General features: G+C 40.9%; 1 protein-coding gene across 1 annotated transcript in view; it reads right to left on the bottom strand.

Moving 5' to 3' along the window:
* Positions 1 to 21,262, bottom strand: part of ncam1a (neural cell adhesion molecule 1a) — a 246,768-nt gene that overhangs the window by 110,406 nt on the left and 115,100 nt on the right. Inside the window, exons 14-15 of the mRNA XM_055148709.1 lie at positions 12,754 to 12,879; positions 6,713 to 6,715 (exon numbers count right to left, since the gene is read on the bottom strand). Coding sequence (XP_055004684.1) covers positions 6,713 to 6,715; positions 12,754 to 12,879 — 129 coding nt within the window. The remainder of the gene's footprint in view (positions 1 to 6,712; positions 6,716 to 12,753; positions 12,880 to 21,262) is intronic.

The raw sequence follows: 21,262 nt of genomic DNA, 5'->3' as shown, positions 1-21,262 counted from the left end.
AAGCAGAGGCACTAGGTGGCGCCAGCCTGGCTAGATTCTACCTGGACAACTGAGGGATTTTTCAAAAACCTACAAAGGCTCATGATATCTTCAGTACTGTCCTATAGTGACCTGCGACATGAATGGACCAGGACTGATCCCAGGACTGAACCAGGACAAAACCCAGGACTAAATCAGGAATAAACTAGAACTGGGTAGATGGGCGGGATTCATCATATTGATGACATCACGAATCGCGTACCCCCACTAGCGGTCTTCTTCAGAGTGGTCATGTGATGTTGCTGTGACAAGTCTGGTCAGCTGATTTAAACGGGTTTTGGCGCTGTCTTCCTACTGGTGGAGGCAGGACGACAGCGCCATCTGCAGTCCGACTTCCTCAGGACAGTATCCCAAGGTGTGTGAGAGTAAAAAAGCCCCCTCGTCTTGGTTTATAGTCCCGTGGGTACAGCAACATCACATGACCACTCTGAGGAAGACGGCAGGGAGCAGTCGAAACTGTCAGGTATGAAAACAAACTCTTGGTCTGAAAAAAGAACCTAATAACACAAAGAGACCTCATTCACATTTCAGCTGGTTGCAAGAGAAAAACCATCCACCATTAATATCTGTAAAAATCTGTTCTCGAAACGGTTTGCAATAAGAATAAAAATCAGTATATTTGCACTGATTTGCCTGGCAGTGTACACAACAGTTACTCCACAGACTACACAGATGAGATGAAGCTGAGAGGAACGTGTCTGAAGATGGGAGGGACTTACTTGTGTGCACAAAGTCTGAGCGGTCCGGCGGAACACAAACAGATGGGGACAGGAGCAGAGCGATGGAAAAAGAAAAGACATGATGAAATGAAAACATGAGAGAAAGAGAGTCTCATCACATCCTCCGCAAGAGCTTTGCACAGAAAGTGAATAAGTGCAGACAGACGACTTTGGTTGGGAATATTAGACTGCAACATTCTGTTCTTTTTATCAAATATTTTTGCAGCTTTTTGACAGATGTATTTGATTTTCCAGTTGTAAATAGGGCTGTAATGCAATGGAAAAAATAAGATATAACATCGAAAAATAAAATTAACCAGGTATTTTTTTGAAGCTGCACTATGTAACTTTTTGTTTGGGGGTCCTGTCACCTGCTTGTTTCCATGGAGATGTCATTGTTCTGCTTGGAAAGTTCCACAATATGACATTAAAAAGCTCTATTCTACATTCATTAAATGCTTTCTTTAGCTCAAAAATACTTAGAAAAACAAGAATTCTGACTGTGAGCGGGACTGCATCTCCACAGATCTGACCTGTAACTTGGTCTGGTTAGGTCTAGAAAAGTTTAATGCCATACTGTGAAACATTCCAGACACTACATCTCCATGGAGAAAAGCATTTAACAAACCCTCCACTAGAAAAGTTACGCAATGCAAATTTCGTAAGATTCCAAACAGTATTTTACACGATAAATCATCAAAAATCACAATATTAGTGTGCCCTAAAATAGTTAATAAAATCTCTAATAACACCTTAGAGGATTTTTTTCACATTTGGGCGGAGGATGTGGTGGACAATACAGTTTTATATTGAAATCAAAATGGAATTCAGGCAAATGCAATGGATAAAAAACAGCGCATGCAACAGAACAGTATGGAGCTGCGGCAGAGAGGTCGGTCCCGGGGCCACGAGGCAGAGATGCAGTGGCAGGGTGGGACCAGAGGGGGGCAGCAGACCGTGGCCTCGTATGAAAACAATCAGAGCAGGTCAAATGAATGCAGGGTCAAACATTTTCACACACAGAGGAAGAGGAAATGAACACACGTTTAGTTCAATATGGAGTATATGAAAACACAACACAGAGAAGACACTGCATTAACATAAAAGTCACAGTAGACAGTAGAGAACACTTCAAATACAGTGTTTTTCAGATTATAAAGTGTTCCTGTCAAAGTCTGTAGGTTATTCAGTATTATTGGCCTGTATAATGTTGTGATGACATCTGAAACGCACCGATCGGCTCTGTGCACAACAACCAGTGGCTATAGGTCAGTGTAAGCATCACTACTTCCTCTTCAATTATAACTCTTAGACTTTTGTCACTCTAAAATGAATAAATGCTTAAATGAACTGTATGTAGCAGTAGAGGTTTGCGCAGGACAGAATTTTCAGTCAGCTCCTCCCTGCACCTAGTCTGTTTCATCAGCCGGTTTCGCTTCATGGAAACACTCTGACCTCGCAGTGTTAGGATTCGTTTGCTCGACGGTAGGTGGGTACTTTTTTATTTACCCAATCACTGCTATTTGGTTGTAACGTATGTAATGTGCCACTAACGGAGCTAACTATTATATTAATCTTTTCCCAAATCCCATAGGAAGAAGGGCAATAATATCTTTCCCCTTGATAAAATTCACCAAAGATTGTCTTTGTTCTGGCTTTAAATCCTCGATCTCCGGAATCGTTGCCAACACAGAATGTCTGGCTCTTTGCTGATTGGCTGGTGCCCGAGCTCACACTTCAAGACTTTTTGCAAACCGTCTAGTGTATTCTTATTCCTGACCTAGTCGCTGCATCTGCCATATTTTGTCCCGCTCCCGTCTGCAAATCCTGCACAATGGGGATGTTTGCTTTCTTAAGCTCTATCAAACACGAAGAAGTGGAAAGGAATTGTCTAAAATGTGCGCGAGATTAGACCACGTCTGCAAGTTTATGCTGCTTAAAGTGTTTATTATTAATGCCAAATAAAATATCCAGCACAAATGATGTATGATAGGCGTACATAAATGATTTGTATATTTTACTTTATACTCATATTTAGTTTGCTGGACTGCAGTTCATCATCAAATGTCCAGCGCCACACTGTTTTGCGTCGGGTCCAGGGTTCTATTTTACAGTTTAATCAGAACTGAACATATGTCAGCGCTTAAACCTGCAACCATTCAGATCATAGGGCTCATTCTGCTTTCTGATTGGACAATTGTCTCCAAACTGTCTCCAAATCTCCACCAAATAGATTCTATTCATGTTTACGTCACAAACCAGGAAGACGTTTGGTAAGATGCAATTACAACTTCCGATGTACCTACTGACTGTGCTAAAACCCATTGAAGTAAATGTCATTAGTGATAAAATGAAGGCTTTGGAATCATCTTGAATTTGGCGCCTCATCTCTTCTAATCGCATGTACCCAGTGCGCTCGGAGGTGTGTGTCAGTGGGAAAATGATGAAAAGTGAGGTGTGGTTGTAATTGTTGATTAGTTGAACAAAACAGAACGCTACAATGACATGTAGGTGAAGAAAGCTGGGCCATTTTAAAATTTTTCTTAGATTTTGTCAGACTACCCGCGAACAGAGCCTGGCGGAAGTTGTAATTGCATGTTTCCAAAGGTTTTCCTGGTTTGTGATGTAAGCGTGAATAGAACCTATTACAGGGGTGTCCAAACTTTTTTCATCAAGGGCCACATCTCTAAACACAGACGAAGCAGAGGGCTGATCGAGGGTCGTAGACTGGTGCTCAGTACAGTGAATCATTGAAATATGTGCATGTTTAACACGTAAGAATGAGCCATCACAGTTTATTCATGCTAAGATCCTTAAAACCACACACTAAATATTAAAAAATAGCTTTATCAAGGTAGATTTTCAAAAAGACTTGCAGTAAAAAGTAAATTTTTAATTAATGCAAGGTCATTTGTAGCCTGATGTCATCAGCCGGTTTCACTTCGTTGAAACTGTCTGACCTTGCAGTGTTAGAATTCGTTCGCTCGACTGTACTTTTTATCATTTAACCAATTACTGCTATTTGGTCATGACATATGTAATGCACCAATTCCTGTAGGAAGAAGGGCAATAACGTCTTTCTCCTTGATGAAATTCACCAAACTTTCTCTTTGTTTCGGCTTTAAATCCTCGATCTCGGGAATCGTTGACAACACTGAATATTTTGCTCTTCGCTGATTAGCTGGTGCCTGAACTCGCACTTCCGGGGGCACTTCCATCTTGTATATCCTGATTCCTGACCTAGTTGCTGGAGAAAAATGAAACTGAGTTGGGCCAATTCACCCGGAAGCCTGAGGGCCAAGAAAAATTTGTCTGAGTTTGGAATAGTTTGGACACGCCAGGCATATTTTAAAGTAAATCAGTAAAGCTGCATTAGATTTGAACATGTTTACCTCGTGCCATTTGGACGTTAGGTCATGTTTATGTAATTCAAAATCAAAATCAAACATATAGTTCTTTAACGTGACGTAATTCTTCACTGGACCTTCATCCCGCACACTGTTAACATCCACACAATAACTCAACCTATATTTTTCTATAGAGCACCAGCAGCTCGACACCGCATTCACATTTGAGCGGCAAAATGCATGCTGACAGGGAATATGGGTAAAAATGGCACGGTGTCGACAGGTGCGACGCGGTGACGGCTGACAGGTGTAAGCATCGCCTGTCACATTCTATTCAGGCGCCGCGATTTCAAATAAGATTATTCCTCTACCTGCGAAGAACACAAGCGGGCAGGTGACAGCTTAAACGCCGCCGCAGATAGGGACACGTGTGCAGCGGTAGCACTCACAGTGTTTACATGCGCAGAGAAACGCCGAGAAACAAGAAAATACTTTGCCCGCGAAACACTCAGACCGGTCTTTTCCTTACTTGACCAAGCAGAGTCACTCACTTTGGCAAAACTTTACAAAGATGAGTGCATTTGGAGGAGAGCAAGGAAGCCCGACCGAAGTCCAGCAGTTCAGAAAAATATTTAGAACCACTCGCTTTGAGACTCTTAAGTGCTCACAAGATCAGAGCTCTGCACTTTTAGTTTAGATCAGGGGTGCTCACACTTTTTCAGCATGCGAGCTACTTACAAAATGACCAAGTCAAAATGATCTACCTAATACAAAGCCAAGCAAACTGCACTGAAACACTCTGTGCCCCTTTTTTTGGACCCTCACCCACAGTTTGAGAACCTCTTCTTTAAGAGAACTTCCTCTGGCACTTTACACAAAACTGTGAAAAAAGTGAAGGAAGATTTTTAAACCTGTTTTTTAAAGTTCCAAACTGGAGTTTCATTCTTTTCTGGTTTTGCAGTGATATTTACCAGCCTCTGCACGTTTACCAAACCAAACGCACATCGTGACAAACACAGATGCATTTGTGCACTTTTGTTAGGCAAACTTCAGCCAAATGTGGCAGTAGGTCTGTTCTGTAGATCCGCTCTATGCTGTAGACCTGCTTTGTGCCAACACTGGAACACAAATTTAGACTTGTTTTTGCTTCACGTTTGGTCTTGCTCTTCTAATCAGCCGCACTGTGGGAGGGGCTTGTGTTGGCTGTACGCAGGAAGGAGCGAGAGCGTGAAAAGGCGAGGGCGGCGTGCTGACGTGAGGCAGATGGACAGGTAGGATGTTTAGGAAGTTGAACCTGCCCTGTGATGCACGCTGGTACACGAGGGCACACGCTGTCGCAGACGAGCCGTGCATAGGGAGCGTGTGTGTTTGTGATGCGCCGTAGAGTCTCCGCGGGTTTCAAATGAGCGCACAGGCTGCACTGAGACGCCCCACACGCACTTGTTGAGTGTCAGACCTTGAGTGAGAGACAAGACCGAGTCCAAACGCGATCCAGTCCGAGACGAGTACTAAGACACGGCGACCTACCCACATGACCTTGGCGATAGAATGGTACATCGCGATCGACGTATTGGGTTTAGATACACACTAAAACTGTTATTATTTGTGAAATCTGGTGCAATACTTCAGATACGTGGTTTGTAAAGCGATAAAGTACAAAGGAAGTTACTATCGCGAATCGGCAGCTTCACCTCGATTTGTGCGCCGTGCGGATGTAAACAGACACATGTGAGGAACTACTCTTGCCTTTTTACTTTTAAATAACGCCTCAAACTGGATTGATAGCACAATTTTGTGGACTGGGGTCATTATTTGAGGAGGACAACTTCTATAAATAATGCGAATGAGATGCTGCAGTTTAAATTTACATCTTTACGAGAGGTGAGTAATAAAGTCTTCTCATTATTCGTGCTATTTCCAGAGTTTGTATTTTGCATCTCTGTGTGCGTTAGAGGCCGCACAAACAGATAATATAATCACAAATAGTGTGATTGTGTAATTGTGTCGGGTTCGTTCGGGTTCAGACACAAATATATTAACACTTATCTGACTCGGGTCGGATTTGATCATTGCTTTTGTCGGACACGGGTCAGGCTCGGACAGAAAAATTTGGCCCAAACCACGCTCTAATCTGGAGCTGTATCCTGTTGCCCTGATTTAAGAGGATGTGATTGACAGGTGGATAAGCCAATCAGAGAGACACATGCTCAAAATCGTGTCAAAAACAGACATAGCTGCTAACACGTAAAAAAAAATCTACTTATACGACTGAGAAACAGTGCTATAATTACGACTAGAGAGAAATACAACTACATCTCACTTACGTGGAGAATTAGATTTTCAGACTTGTTAGGAATTGTGTAATTTAAGGGGCCCATATTACACTATTTTGTGATCTATGTTATGATGGCAAAGGAGAAAATGAACTGACGATTAAAGGTCGTATATTACACAAATTTGACTTTCGGCAGCTTTAAGCCACGTTATAATGCTGTTACCTCCTCAAAAACAGACTTGGAGTTGTGTTTTGTTTCATTCACACATGTTTGAGTAACACTTTATTATTAGTCTGTCTACATCTCTGAAGCTCAAAACGCTCTGTTCCACCTTCTGACATCATGCAGCTGTAGTTTTAAAGTGAACAGCTGCCTTTTACCTTTAGTTAATCAGAAATACTGTATTTTCCGGGCTATTAGGCACTCTGGATTATAAGACGCACTGTCATTAAATGGTCTATTTTCAAACTTTTTTCACAAATAAAAAATAAAAAAATTATTATGCTTTAAAAAGACCATGTAAACACTTAATTCCTAATGATTATTTGCACTTAAACTTAAATTAAGTGGGCGGGTTATTCCGATTTTAAAGCCAAATTAATTTCCAGACGGGGGTGAGGAAGACCAGTGTGAAATGGACTCGGTCCGACAGGTTCCGTGTCGTCCTCTGTGCGCAGGATCCATGCAGCGAAAGTGAGAATGCACTGAGGATTACAGGTCCAGGCGGGTTGCTCCTGTCCTCCGTGCTTGAGGACTGCGGCTGGTTCTGAGGTGGTGCAAAACATCCAGACAGAAGCGCAAATCCTGGTCTGGTTGGTCCATCCTTCGTGCATTTGGTTCTTCCTGGGGAAAGCGCTTCTCAGGTTGAGGCACCGAACACCACTACCCACTCCAGCTCATCTGCGCCCGACCTGAACCACAGCTGCTCCCCGATGGTGTAGGAATCTGGGTTTGGACCGCTGTTCCCCAGTTTGGCTTTCCATGAGTAATGACAAACCGAGATGACAAAAAAGCCGGTAGCAGCTGATGTGTGTGTTTTCTTCCAGTAGACGTAGACCCAGCTGACCAAGAAAAAGGTGATTGTAGCTGAAAAGCAACAAATTTGCAGGTCTGTTACCTCCTCCCTTCAGACAGATATAAGGAAGTGTTCACCAGAGTCTGACCAGAACTGAAGAAACAGCTTGGATGAACTGCGAAACGTTCTCGACCTAAATAAACATTTGTCCAGTTGACTTTGCCCTGGATTCTACCTGGATGACTGAGGGATTTCACACACATCTTTATTTTATGATGATGATGATGACGTCTAATCTCAAGATGAGAGGTGACAGATCCTTTTCTGTGGCAGCGCCCAGACTGTGGAACAAACTTCCTCTTCCTGTCAGATCCTCTCAGTCTGTAACGCAGTTTAAGACGAGACTAAAAACTCACCTCTTCTCCCTGGCATTTAGTATGAGTTAGTGAAGTTATCTTGGTGTTTGTATATATGTATATGTAACCAGTGTTGGGGAGTAACAGATTACATGTACTGGAGTTATGTAATCAGAGTACAAATTATGAGTAACTGTATTCGGTTACAGTTACTGTTTCAGTGAGTGGTAATTGGATTACAGTTAAAATTTGTTATAACTTTTAACTTTGTTAAAATAAATGGATTACACAGCGGTATTTTCCTGTTTTCACATTTTGGGCTTTTTTTTTTTTCGTAATTCCACTCACTGCTGGAAACTAAACCAGGTCTGAACTAGATCTAAACCAGGTATAAACCAGGTCTAAAACCAGGTCTAAACAAAATCTAAACTAGATCTAAACCAGATCTAAAACCAGGTCTAAACCAGGTCTAAACTAAGTCTAAAACCAGTTCTAAACTAGATCTAAACTAGATCTAAGCCAGGTCTAAACCAGCACTAAATCAGAACTAAAACAGGATTTAACAGGACTAAATCATGCTGGGCGGACATGTCTCCTCCTCTTCTATCAATAATATTTTTAATTCAGTTCAGTAAAGTTTGGGCTTTTTATTTTCTTTTATCAGGCAAAACATCTTAAGTGAAAATTCCTTCGTCTTTGCTTCTCTACAGCAAATCAAGTAATCCAAAGTATTCAGATTACGTTACTCACCTTAAATAACTTAATGGATTACGTTACAAACTACATTTTGGTGTATGTAATCTGTAATCTGTAATCTGTAGGGAATACATTTTAAAAGTCACCTTCCCAACACTGTACGTAACTGTTTCTTCTATTTTGTTGACTTTTATGTGAAGCGCTTTGGTCACCTGAAATTGTTTTAAATGTGCCATATAAACTTTAATTGAACTGATGTCATCTCCTGATCACAAACACACCCGGAGTTCTTCTCTTAAACGGAAAACACTCTGTTCCGCCTCGAAATGCCATGTAGGATAGTTGGAATATTTCAGCCTTGGATTTGACCATTTCTGGCGAACTAAAGTTATTAAAAGGTAACATTTCACTTTAAAACTACAACCGCATGACGTCACAATGTGGAAAAGAGCATTTTGAGCTTTGGAGACGTAGACAGACTAATAAAAAACTGTTACTCAAACGTGTGAATGAAAGAAAACACAACTCCAGGTCTGTTTTTGAGGAGGTAAAAGCATTATAACATGGCTCTACAAAAATCAAATTCATGTAAGATAGGACCATTAATCGTCAATTTATTCTCACTTCACCTTTAGATCTGACACAGATTTGAAAGAAATAAGAAAAAAAACATATCGTATTTGTTAAAAAAGGGAAAAAAATCAAAACATAATATTGATCTCTTACTGTTAGCTTTGTGATTTAATTCAATCAGCTCTTTTCACCGCTAAGAGCCCCATCACATTTTCTATTCAGTATTGGTGTAAAAACAAGCTCTACCTGACAGGCCTACTAAAACACTTTTTATTCTTGACTTGAGATTTGGACAAAACTGAAAATAATCCATTTACTTTGATTCCATCCAAAGTGCCACTCTGCTCCATGGGGCATTTCGCTGCAAAATAACCCTGGCAACTGCACGGGGCCACCGGCTCCAGTCGCTTTATTCACAAAATGTAAGTGGAGATTTTGGCCCATGCTAACAGGGCATTTCAGCGCTTAATCACCCCATATTTTGGTTATTATATTTGATTTGATATGCTTTTTGGAGGGGAGCCAGTCAACCGGTTCGGCATCGCAGCTTGGAGTTTTCAAGTGGGACCAAAACTGAACAGGTCTGAGTCCAGTTTGGCTTGGCTTGGCTCATTTCTATATCGATTTGTATTAATTTATTTAAATTCCCACAAGAATGACCTGAATACTTGATTTTTTATTTACTTTTTAAATGTAATCATCAAGTTTCTCACAGTTGTGTGTATGCAGTGTTGGGGAGTAACAGATTCCATGTACCGGCGTTACATAATCAGAGTACAAGTTTTAAGTAACTGTATTCGGTTACAGTTAGGTCATTGGATTACAGTTACTTTGTTGAAATAAATGGATTACATGGTGGTATTTTCCTGTTTTCACATTTTGGATATATCTATATCCCATTATATCCCATTTTTTAAAATTTTATTTCGGTAATTCCACTCGTTGCTTGAACTCCAAACAGAACGCGGCAGTAAGAGCTCTGGTTTGTTAACGTTGGTGGCGTCAGTCACACAATGGACGAGGTCGTTAATAATCATCGTTGTTAATAATCTGATTCTGCATCATTTTGAGTAGAAAACTTCAAATATTACAGATTTTTACTGGGCTGGTGCCTTTATGTTTGTACTGAAAGTTTTTGTTTTTTTTAATAAACAATATGACACTAACAGTAGGTGGACATAAGTGAAGGCAGCAGTGATCTCATATATAGAGCGTTTCTCTATCAATAATATTTTTAATATGTTTCAGGAAAGGCTGAGCTTTTTATTGTCTTTTAGCCGACTAAATTTCTTATGTTAAGATCCTAGTCTTGGCTACTTTACAGCAAACAAAAGTCTGTTCATGGAGACTTGGGCTCAACAGACAATTTGAAAAGAACAAACAAGAATTTTCAGGATGCGGTCGCTTCATTCATGTAGTTTTAAAAACTCATGACAATATCAAGTAATCCAAAAGTATTCAAATTACGATACTCACCTTAAGTAACTTAATGGATTCCATTACAAACTACATTTTGGGGTATGTAATCTGTAATCTGTAGGGGAATACCTTTTAAAAGTCCCAACACTGTGCGTATGCATTGTCAGCTAAGACCTTTTGGGCAAATAGGGATTAAAAAATTGACTTAGTATTGTAGAACCACCACACCACAATTCAGATCACTACAAGCTTTATACATTTAAAATATTTGTCTCTAGATTGACCAAAGTACTTTTTTCCCACTGAAAATGTACCAAATTCCTCTAAAAGCTGGATACCTAATTTTCACCGTGGAAGGGGGAATAAGAATTAAAATCGAGTCCAAAAACTAGTCCGTAGCTCTCACAGTCACCCTTATTTACACCAAAGCGTAAGAGCGGTTGGACAATGTACACCGGCAGTGTCATATGAGTGTTCAGTGGCCGTCATGACGCTACCCGCTGCTCAAATGAAGTTGGAGTTCTAATTTTGCAGCATCAACGGATCGTCTCCAGGCTTTTTAGCAGGGGAAAGACAGGAAATGGGCACGTGGTGTCAAAATAAACTTCCGGCGCCCTTTCAAAATACGTTCTCTAAAAACTCTACAGTTGCGTAAACATCGTGCGTCGCATCCAGGAGCTCGGGGGACGACTCGTGATGGACTATGAAACGTTTACAGCCGAGGAGGATAAATATAAACACTTAATGACATCAGACAGCAACTTTACAAGAACAACTTCTGTGGTGCAGATGAACAAAGTGAAAATGGAGAGTAGCTTCATTAAGGCAACAACGCAGATACGGCTCGTTATCGCAGCAACTCACCATCTCTCTTGTTGTCAACCTTTGTATTGTCATTTAAAACATACTTCATCCAATCAACCATTAATACATAAACAATGTAAAGAGTTTAGTTTTTAAACGTGAGAATACACAGAGGCTGGAAAGTTTTGGAAGTACGCGCGTATTCAGCTCTGCCTACGTTAAGTGCCGCTGATGCTCCTGGTGTAAATTCGGGGTTATGGACATTGTTAATATCCACATGTTGTACTTTTCACTTTAGAACTGCTTTTCTCAGACTTCAAAATTAAACTGGGTTGGACCGTCTAGGCGCAACCAATCAGAACGCTGCTTTTGGCTTTTACTTCCAGGTTGACGAGAAAGAAAAATGCTCATTTTATCACAGTGTACACTTTGTTGGAAACAAATAAGTGACCAATTTCCCAGTGGAACACTCAGGTATCCCAGCTTTAAGAGGAAGTTCGTACCATAATGGAAGAATGGGTTACAAGTCAGAAGTAGACAGGCACATAAACACTTTACTGATCACAAAGGTTGGGTGACCAGACGTCTCAATTTACCCGGGACAGTTCCAGTTTTGAGCCAGTGATTTGTTGCAGTTTTATACAAGAAATGTCTAAGGTGGCCCATTTTTTGACCAATCTGATCCCTGCCAATGATAAAGAGAGGTCATTTGTTTAGGTAAAATATAGAAAAGCTGTTTAAAAATCACCAAAACACAAAGAAATGTGACTGTACTGACTCACATTAGTGTCAAGTGCATAACAATTTTCCTTAATTACGTTAAGCGCTTGTTTCACAATTTTATTATTACCAACCACCACAAACCAGGGATGTACAGTTTTTTATTTTGAAAATCTGGTCACCCTACCAAAAAGAAATTCAAGTATAAAAAGTGAAACGTGGCATCTCTGTACATATCTTAGGGCCAAATAACCTTTTGGTAACACTATATATTTTTATGATTTGAGTTTAAGATGATTTATGATAAAAATGTTATTCAAAAAAACATAAAAATTGAAATATTCTCAACACATGATGCAGTGTAGTTTCGTAAATAGACCTTATCTACATTTTTGCAGTTTCCCAAAAATATAAAAGTCACAAAAATTATAACTTCATGTAACTTCACACACACCAACAACGTGGACAATCCTTCCATGAAACAATCCAAACATGTTATTTTAGCACGCAGCTACAATGCAAGTTAAAATCCAACGTTAAAAATGATATGACGGGGTTTAAAATGAACAGACGGACAATGTAGGACCAACATCGGACATTCTGAGCAAACCAAACGAACGGACAGAGATGGAGGTCAGACGTCAGGACACACGTTAAACATTTAAATCAACATTCACACCGTTTTTTCACTCTCATAATGACATAGATGTGGGACACGGGGGCGCACAGGCAGCGTTTAGGGCGGTGGGGGCGTGGGCAGAAGAAGGGGCCGGGGCGGGCGGTACTTACGGACAGGCTCGGTCTTGAAGTTCACGGCGGCGCTGGACTCCCCCTCGCCTTTGCCGTTGATGGCCGACATGCGCACCTCGTAGGAAGTCTCCGGCTTGAGTCCCGTGATGGTGATCTTTGTCAGGTCTGAAATGATAAGATACGGTAAGATAAGAAGAGTTAAAGCGGGAGTGAACACCAAACTCCACCCACAACCGCACTGAAATAGAGCTGATAACTGGGGCCTCATTTATTAAAAAAACTGCGTAGAATCGGGTGTTATTGCTTGGCTTGCTTGTTTCTATATCGATTTGAATTCATTTATTTAAATTCCCATGAGAATGACCTGAATACTTGACTTTTATTTACTTTTTCAATGTATTTATCAAGTTTCTCACAATTGTGCATGTGCATTATCAGCTAAGAATTTTACTTAGTATTGTAAAACCGCCAAACCACAATTCAGATCACTACAGGCTTTATACATTTAAAATATTTGTCTCTGAATTGACCAAAGTACTTTTTTCCCCACTGAAAATGTACCAAATTCCTCTTAAAGCTGGGTACCTGATTTTCACCGTGGAAGGAGGAATAAAATAATAATATTCCTCTGCAAGTTCCACTGCAAATAGAGCTGATAAACTGGGGTCTCTATAAAAATGCGTCAAATCGGGTTTTTATTCTGTTCTTCATACTGTCAGAGAGCAGCTATCATTTGCAAGAGCTCCCCATTACACAAAAATGTAGTGAATATTTAGGATTTGGGTCAGGTTCGGACAGTAAGGTTTGTGTCGTGCGCAGACTCGGGTCACTCTGGCGCTCGGTGTGTAAAGACTAAAGTAAAAGTGTTAAAGTTGAGCTCATCAAATCAAAAGCCTGGCTCCTACTGCGTCCAAGGGAAGAGTTTTTGTCTCAGGTCGGGTCATTATTTCGTCCTCTGTGTTGGGTCACAGTCTGTGTTCTATAGAAGTCTATGATCGCAGACTGCGGGACATCCTGCGCTGCACCGGGAACGTGGCCATGCTCATGCACAAGATTTAAATGTATAATATTTTAGAAAATAATGAGTGGAATAAACAGCTGTTCTCCGTGTTTTGGCTAACTAAACACTTAGAGGCCGTCCACAAGACAACGTTTTTTGGTCAAAACGGAAAAGTTTCACCAGGGTCCTCTGATGCAGTGAAGCCCGCAGCCCTTCAACTCGCCTCCACAGACCACAAGAGCGTTTCCAAAATGGGACAGGTGTAGCCTACGGAGCCGCTCCCATCACCCAGCAACCGAGACACACTGTTAGCGCCAATACTAACGACGCGCACAGCAGATTACACACATGGATCAATAACAATGACTATGTTTACACTGAAACGAATCTGTATCACCATATCAGAAAGGATCTGAGTCCAGACACATCCAGTCATTTCTTTTTCCGCAAGTCTTCCCTCTCCACACACCACATGGCTAATTTGCATAAACTAAAAAAACAGCTCACTATTGTGTCGCTGATGCGGTTCAGCTTCTGTCGGTCTAAAGGACATGACTCAGTGGAATATACGGGTTCTTTCTGTGACTTATGTTATGTAACTTTTGCAAAATAAAACAGCTATATTTCTGGGATACATCTAAAATAGGCTCAATGACCTTGAAGTAAAAAAAAACAAAAAAAACAAAAAAAAAAAACAGTGATGAGATATACATTATTAAATATTATTACCATTGTTAACAGCGCCACATACAGGTGTGGCATATGTATTACATCGTTTTCACTCAGTGCTCCGTTGTCGTGTGGACGTGAATATTTACTGATCCGGCACGTGTGTGGATGCAATTTTTTTTCAACACACAAAGAAAAATATCCAGGAGCGTTGCCGTGTGGACGTAGTCTTAAATGCTCAAATCTGAAGGTAATTTCTTTTATATATGTGGATTTTCTGATCAAACTCTTCCTCAGACTCTGTTCACTTCTGCTTTTCTCCACGAGTGTCACTTTTTTCCCGTGTCTCCAGACTTTGCGCAGTGCTTATAGGAAGTCCCGAGTTGGCGTAGAGTTAAGCGAAGTGCCGCGCTTAAGTCAAGTTTCATAAATATCGTGGTTGGCGTCGAGAGCGTGTATGCAAGGATTTGTGCGTAAGCGAGCTTTATAAATGAGGCCCCTGGGCAGTACCTCGAGGACTAAAGAGGAGAGTGAGAGTTTTTTTTTTTTTGTTTCATTCCTTCCACGACTACATGTGCAGCTACATGGAATATTCACAAGGGAACTCGTCCGTGGTTGAGGTGGCAGTGTTTCCCGCAGCACTTTATAGTTAGGACGGCCGCCTTGACAACAATTGCCCCCCGCCTCTGAACAACGTGAAACCTCGCAAAACTACGGTCATCGCGCCCTGGTCCTCACTCATGCCTTTCGTCAGCACAGGCATATCTTTTAAACACTTGAATAGATTTTGAAGCGTTGACTTATTTCATTTGGACTGTTCCATAAGCTCACACCTTTGATTGAAACACATTTCTCCATTCTTGTTGCTCTGAACTCTCAATTCCTTTCAAATTATAATGACTTTCGCTCTTTATAAATTTTCTTTGGAGATTGGTGGGCGAGATTTGATGATTTTCTTTATACATAAATTTTAAAATATGAAGTTCTACCACTTCATTGAGTTTGAGTATCTGGGGGTGTAAGTAGCAGTATGATTGGTTTAAAAAAGTACTTCAAACTGAATGAATAACACATCTGTTGCCTGACTGTCCTGGTTTATTTATCGTTTATCATTTGAGATGCTACAGGCTTTTTACACCATATGTGGCAGCAAATGTGGCAGAAGATCTTCCCGAGGAAACGTTGAACTCTTTCATCACAAACTGAAGTAACAGAGCGGAGTAAGAAAGAGGCTGTTCCTGTTATGTTCACCTGCGCCCCCTGGACTCTGCTGTGACACTACAGGACACAGAGGGACACTTTTGGCTCTTCCACAGGATCTGCTGACCCTCCCTGACCAGACCTCCTGTTAAACTGCACTAAGACCTCTGAGACATACATACAGAGAAACTGCAACAGAAAAACTTGAATTTCTCTCTCTGGCTGTGTTCAGACTGCAGGGTTTAATGCTCAATTCAGATTTTTTTGTTAAATCCGATTTTTTTGCGAGGTCGTTCACATTTCCAGTTAAATGCGACTCGTATGTGATCTCCAGTGTGAACTTTAAACGCCCCAAAAGTGCCCCGCATGTGCATTGGAGGACACGAAGACGTCACACGCAGCCTCAGAAGTCTCCTAAACGTGAACGCGAGCATCGAGCACCTGGAGATTTTAAAGTTGCTGTCATACCAGAGCTAGAACATGTACAGCTGATTTGTTATAAGGAGGAGATTGAGAAGGAGAAGGACGAGGTTTTGGGTGATGGCATTTTGTGGGGCAGTGGCAGCAATGTCTGTAGAAAAGAACGTGTGGGTGCAGAGTTGTAGACAAGAGCGGTGGAATGTGCTTCACTGACACGGAGTTCAAACACAATTTTCTTATGACGAGAAGAACATTTGTGTGCAATTGTGAGCACCTACTTGTACCACTCTTACGGGAGGAAACACGTCTTCGGCGGCTTATTTCAGTGAGCAAACATGTCGCCGTTGGGCTGTAGTGGCTCACAACAGGTGCTTGTTACCGCACAAAAGCCATTCAGACTGAAGTTGCATGTCAAAAGATCGGATATGTATCAGTTTCAGGAGCACATATCCAAGTGTCCTGGGTCGCATTTGAAAAAAATCGGATCGGTGTCGTTCAGACTGTCATTAAAACATCAGATACAGGAGCATAGTGTCACATGGAAACTAAGGAAGGACCCAAAATGCAGGACTCCTTTAAAGTATTTAATAACAAATCCAAAAAACTGAAATTAAACTGCCATGAAAGAACAAGACACTGATAAAGACAACAATGGACCAACAAAGGGCAGAGAAGAACACAGGGTATAAAAACACACAAACACAGGTGAAACACATTAGGGAGGGGAACTCAATCAACAGACAGGAAGTAAAACTTAAACTACAAGCAGACAGGACTAATAGGCGAGTTTCATTGTTGACAAAAGCGCTCGTTGCATGCTGGGAATTATTTTGGTCTGCGGCAAGAAACACTAATTCAACATACAGAGCGAGAAAGCACGTAAAGGGTATTGATCCTGGTTATTTATCCACTCTAACGGCAGAGGACCCAAGACCATTTGACCAGAAATTGGTCATAAGCATCGACGGAGCCAAATCACCCTTTTCAACCCCGACAAAAGGTGGACCAAACCAAATTTCTGGTCAGAATCGCGAACTACCTGGACAAATATTCACTTGGGCGATATCCACAATGACTTGGTGGAAACTCCTGGGCCATTCACAGCAGAAAAGATGAAAACCTCCAAGAGTCTCGATGTGTTGTTGAACTTGTTGGAGTCCACGGTTTGTTAGGATCTTCTACGTTTGCTCTGCGAATGTTTGAAAGCCATTTAATTCACCGTTAGTGGTTCTTTTCACTCGGAATACGAAAAATACATTTTCCTTCTTCCGTGCTTCTATTTGTGCATCCGATAATGCAGCAGGAATTTACCATTATCAGGGATAAATACGCGAGGTTACGCACTGTGTTTGACCGTTATCGTGTTTCTTGCCTCCGATCAAAATACTTCCCAGCATGCAACGCGGGCTTTTAATAACAATGACGTCAGCTGAAACTCGCCTATATCCAAATAAAACACCAAGGGCACGCAACACTAAAGGAAAAGATCCACCAAAATAAGCAAAAAACTACAAAACATGAACCATGACACAGGGGCGAAAAAATCGGATTTGGGTCACTTCAGGCTGCAGTCTGAACGTCACCTCTATCCCTCTGTCCTTAGTTCTGCTTTATTCCTGGTTTAGTCCAGATTTAGTCCCGGTTTAGTCCATGGGAGTGAATCTTTCCTTCTTGTCGTGGCTTCTCTTTTTCCCACTGCTTTATTTTCTTTTAATTGCCTTGCCAAAAAGGAAGCACTAAGGTCAGGGGACGCTCTGGACCATTTCTTCTTTTGCTCGTTTTCTGTGAATCTTGGTTAATCTGTTATTGACCAATGTTTAACTATTGGATTTTCTAACTTTCTTTTGGTTAAATCGGTGACCTTGATCAGCCCTGAGAGAAAACTGCTGCTGATTTTGACCTTTATAAAAAAAATAAAATAAACTGAATTGAGTTTGGTGCAATAAAGTCTATGAGCCAAATAAAATAAATAATAAAAAGAAGTCACTTGAATTAATTCAGTTTCCATGTTTATTTGTGTATTCTGTGCTTTTGTTAGAAGTGTAAATTCTCTCATTTTCCTTCCTTGTATCCGCGCGTTCCCTGGAGCAGTCCTTTAACCACGCTTCACTTTAAAACTCACTCCGACATTAATACGAATCCCTCTCAGTCACAGTGATGGAAAAGACCGTTTTCTTACACTCATACACATTTCTCATCCATGAAATTACTATTCAGGATTATGCAGATAGTTTCAAGACAATTGGCCATTTTATGCAGTCTGTGGCTCAAACCATCTGGGTGTTATCTTTCCAAATAATGCAACTATTTTATGCATCTTCATATCACGGAGAAGACAAAAAGGGAATGTATTATCCTAAATCAACTTTTTTATGGAGCTTTTAACAATGCTGCGTTGTTGGAATATTAAAAACAAGCCCAGAGTTGTGTTTTGTTTCTTTTCATGCATATTTATTCCATCTAGCAAGCTCCTCCGTGTTTTTGAAGTTGATATATATTCAACAGATTTATTTGAAGACCAGATGACCCCGTGCAGCTTCCCATCATTCTGACTTTGCCGTACTTTCTACAGTGTTAATAATGTTTATCACTTGTACATTTGTTTTTCAAAATAAAACCAAAAATAAGAAAATGAAAAAAAAAAAAAAACTGCTTATTTGTCTCCAAAACCAAAATGAAAAAGCAGATAACGATTTGATTTTTTCAGTTTTCGATTTTGTGTTTATATGAATAATGGAAAAAGATAACGGCCGCGATGCCGGACTTTTGTGCCACATACAGGACTGAACCAGGACTGAACCAGGACTGAACCGGGACTAAAACAGGACTGAACCAGGACTGAACCAGGACTGAACCAGGACTCAGTGTCGGGACGGGCCTGGAGGTGCGCCCACGTAAACTGTCGGGTGATCGCGACCAGACTAGAATTGAGACTGGAACCAGACCGGGACTGGACCAGACCGGACCAGACTGGGACCAGACTGGGACCAGACTGGGACCAGACCAGGACTGAGATCAGGACTGAGAACACTTTAGTCTGGGTTTAGACCTGGTTTAGACCTGGTTTAGGTCTGATGGTTTAGATCAGTGGTGTCAAACTCAAATTCACAGAGGCCAAAATTAAAAACTGGGACTAAATCGTGGGCCAAACTAAATATTTATTGAAAAAATCCTCTGCATGTTTTCTCTTCTTTCGATATATGTAATGTTAAACCTTTTCTTATTAAAATAAATGTTTAATAATAGTTTTGCTTAAACATTGTATCCTGAACAAGCAGAATATAAAATAATAACAAAATTTCAAATAAACAATGTCTCTATAACTTATCTGTAGCCAGCGGGCCAAATATAATAATATTTATATCCTCACAAACCTATTGTCTTTCCAGTAATTATTGTATTTGTTAAATGTTATACCCGTGATTTTATCCAAGTTAAACAGGCACCCACCCGGACCGTTAACATTCCATGTTTTATAGACATCTAACTGTGCTCTTATATTTACAAAATTTCTGACATCCGTTAGTTAATTAGTAGCGCTCTGGCAGTTTCATTTTACAAAACGTAGCTCACAGGAGGAAAAAGGTTGGAGACCCCTACTCTATATTATGAACAGGGTTTTTTTGATGGACAAAATAGCGAAAAAAAAAAAAAAAAATCAGGATCATGTAGAGCAGGTTAATACAAACATTTTAAGTCCAAAATGACGAGGCTCACAGCAGCAGTTACAAAGAGAAGAGCGACAAGATCCTAATGTAAGTCAGAAGGAGCCGGAAGAGCCTCCTGGAGAACTTCTTATTTGGCACGCAGCGGCCATATATACGGTCTATGAGTTTGACGTCATGGTTTCACAGGTCTTCGCTGATTGGCTGGTGCGCAGTCTACAATTCCTGGGGTTCTTGCAAACCATCTAGTATATTCCAATTCCTAACCTAGTCACTGGAGAGGCATGAAATCTTGGTGAGGTGTTCTTATAACGGATGGAAGTCTGGGGAAAACCAAGCAAATAATGATCATGTCAGTTTCTGCCATTTGCCTTTGCATGACTCTTTATTTTTGGCTCATGATACAAAGACAGAGCACAGGATCTGACAAATAAGAATCAAAGATCAATTTTGAGCTCAATATTTGTTCGCATACAAATATTCTTTTGTCTGAACAAAACAGAAACTCAGAAGTCTTTTTTTTTTTCAGTTTCACACTCTGGAGAGTTAAGGTCTTTTGCCTTTTTAGGTCAGTATGGCATTAAATCCTTTCTATCGCCATGGAAACCAAACCAGACCAAGTTACAGGTCAGAATGGCTGTTTCTCCGGGTATTTTTGAGCTATTAAACCATTTGTAAGTTAAGAAACGTAAAGTAGAGCTGTTTAATGTCATACTGTGGAACATTCTAGGCAGAGCAGTGACATATCTATTACACCATGCACCTTTAATGCCGTACTGTGAAACATTCTACAGAGACGAAGAAGTGGGAAGTAGACTCTGCGTACACTGTCATGCGTGGTGGTGCAGTTGAGCGGTTGGATAGTGTCAGTGTGTGTGGTACTTCTTCTTCTTCTTCTGGGTTGACATACGGCTCTTGGGTCCGCGCTGTCAGTGGAGCTGTCATATACAGAAGGACCCACCCCCCCTTGTGGTGTGACGAGGACAGGCAGCAGATACGAGCGGTCTCAGCGGGACAGTGGAGTATTAGCTCGGCCTGTCTCTCAAACGTACAGTGTTCAGAAAAAAAGTTACAATGGGAGCTGCCACGGATTGAAAATATAAAGGAGTTTTCTTAAATCATGAGAGAACCAGTGTTGGGCAAGTTACTTCAAAAATGTAGACAAGTTACTCTCACCAAAATAACTGGAAATATGGATTTGGTGATCTAAGGCTGCATCCACACGGCAACGCTCCTGGATTTTTATTTTTTTTACGGGCTGAAAAAAATTTGCATTCACACACGTTTCTGATCAATAAATATTCACGACAACGGAGCACGGAGTGAAAACGATGTGCCGTATTTTCCAGGCTATTAGGTGCTCTGGATTATAAGACGCACTGTCATTAAATGGTCTATTTTCGAACTTTTTTCACAAATAAACTGCACTGGACTTTAAACGAAACACAACAGTTGGATTGGTTCAGTGGGACTTTGTTTGGTGCGTTCACGGTGACTCTGGGCTTTGTTCAGTTGTGGCGTGTAGGGAGGGTGTGTCTGGGACCAACGGATTGTCGGCGTGTTCGCAGTGACTCAGTTGTTCAGTTGTGTCTAG

This window comes from Boleophthalmus pectinirostris, unplaced genomic scaffold (genome assembly GCF_026225935.1).
Source record: "Boleophthalmus pectinirostris isolate CB_2022bp ecotype Guang Dong unplaced genomic scaffold, ASM2622593v1 HiC_scaffold_12, whole genome shotgun sequence".
NCBI lineage: Eukaryota > Metazoa > Chordata > Actinopteri > Gobiiformes > Gobiidae > Boleophthalmus > Boleophthalmus pectinirostris.
Note: the sequence above shows the minus strand (reverse complement) of the source record. Positions and strands in the feature narration are given on the sequence as shown.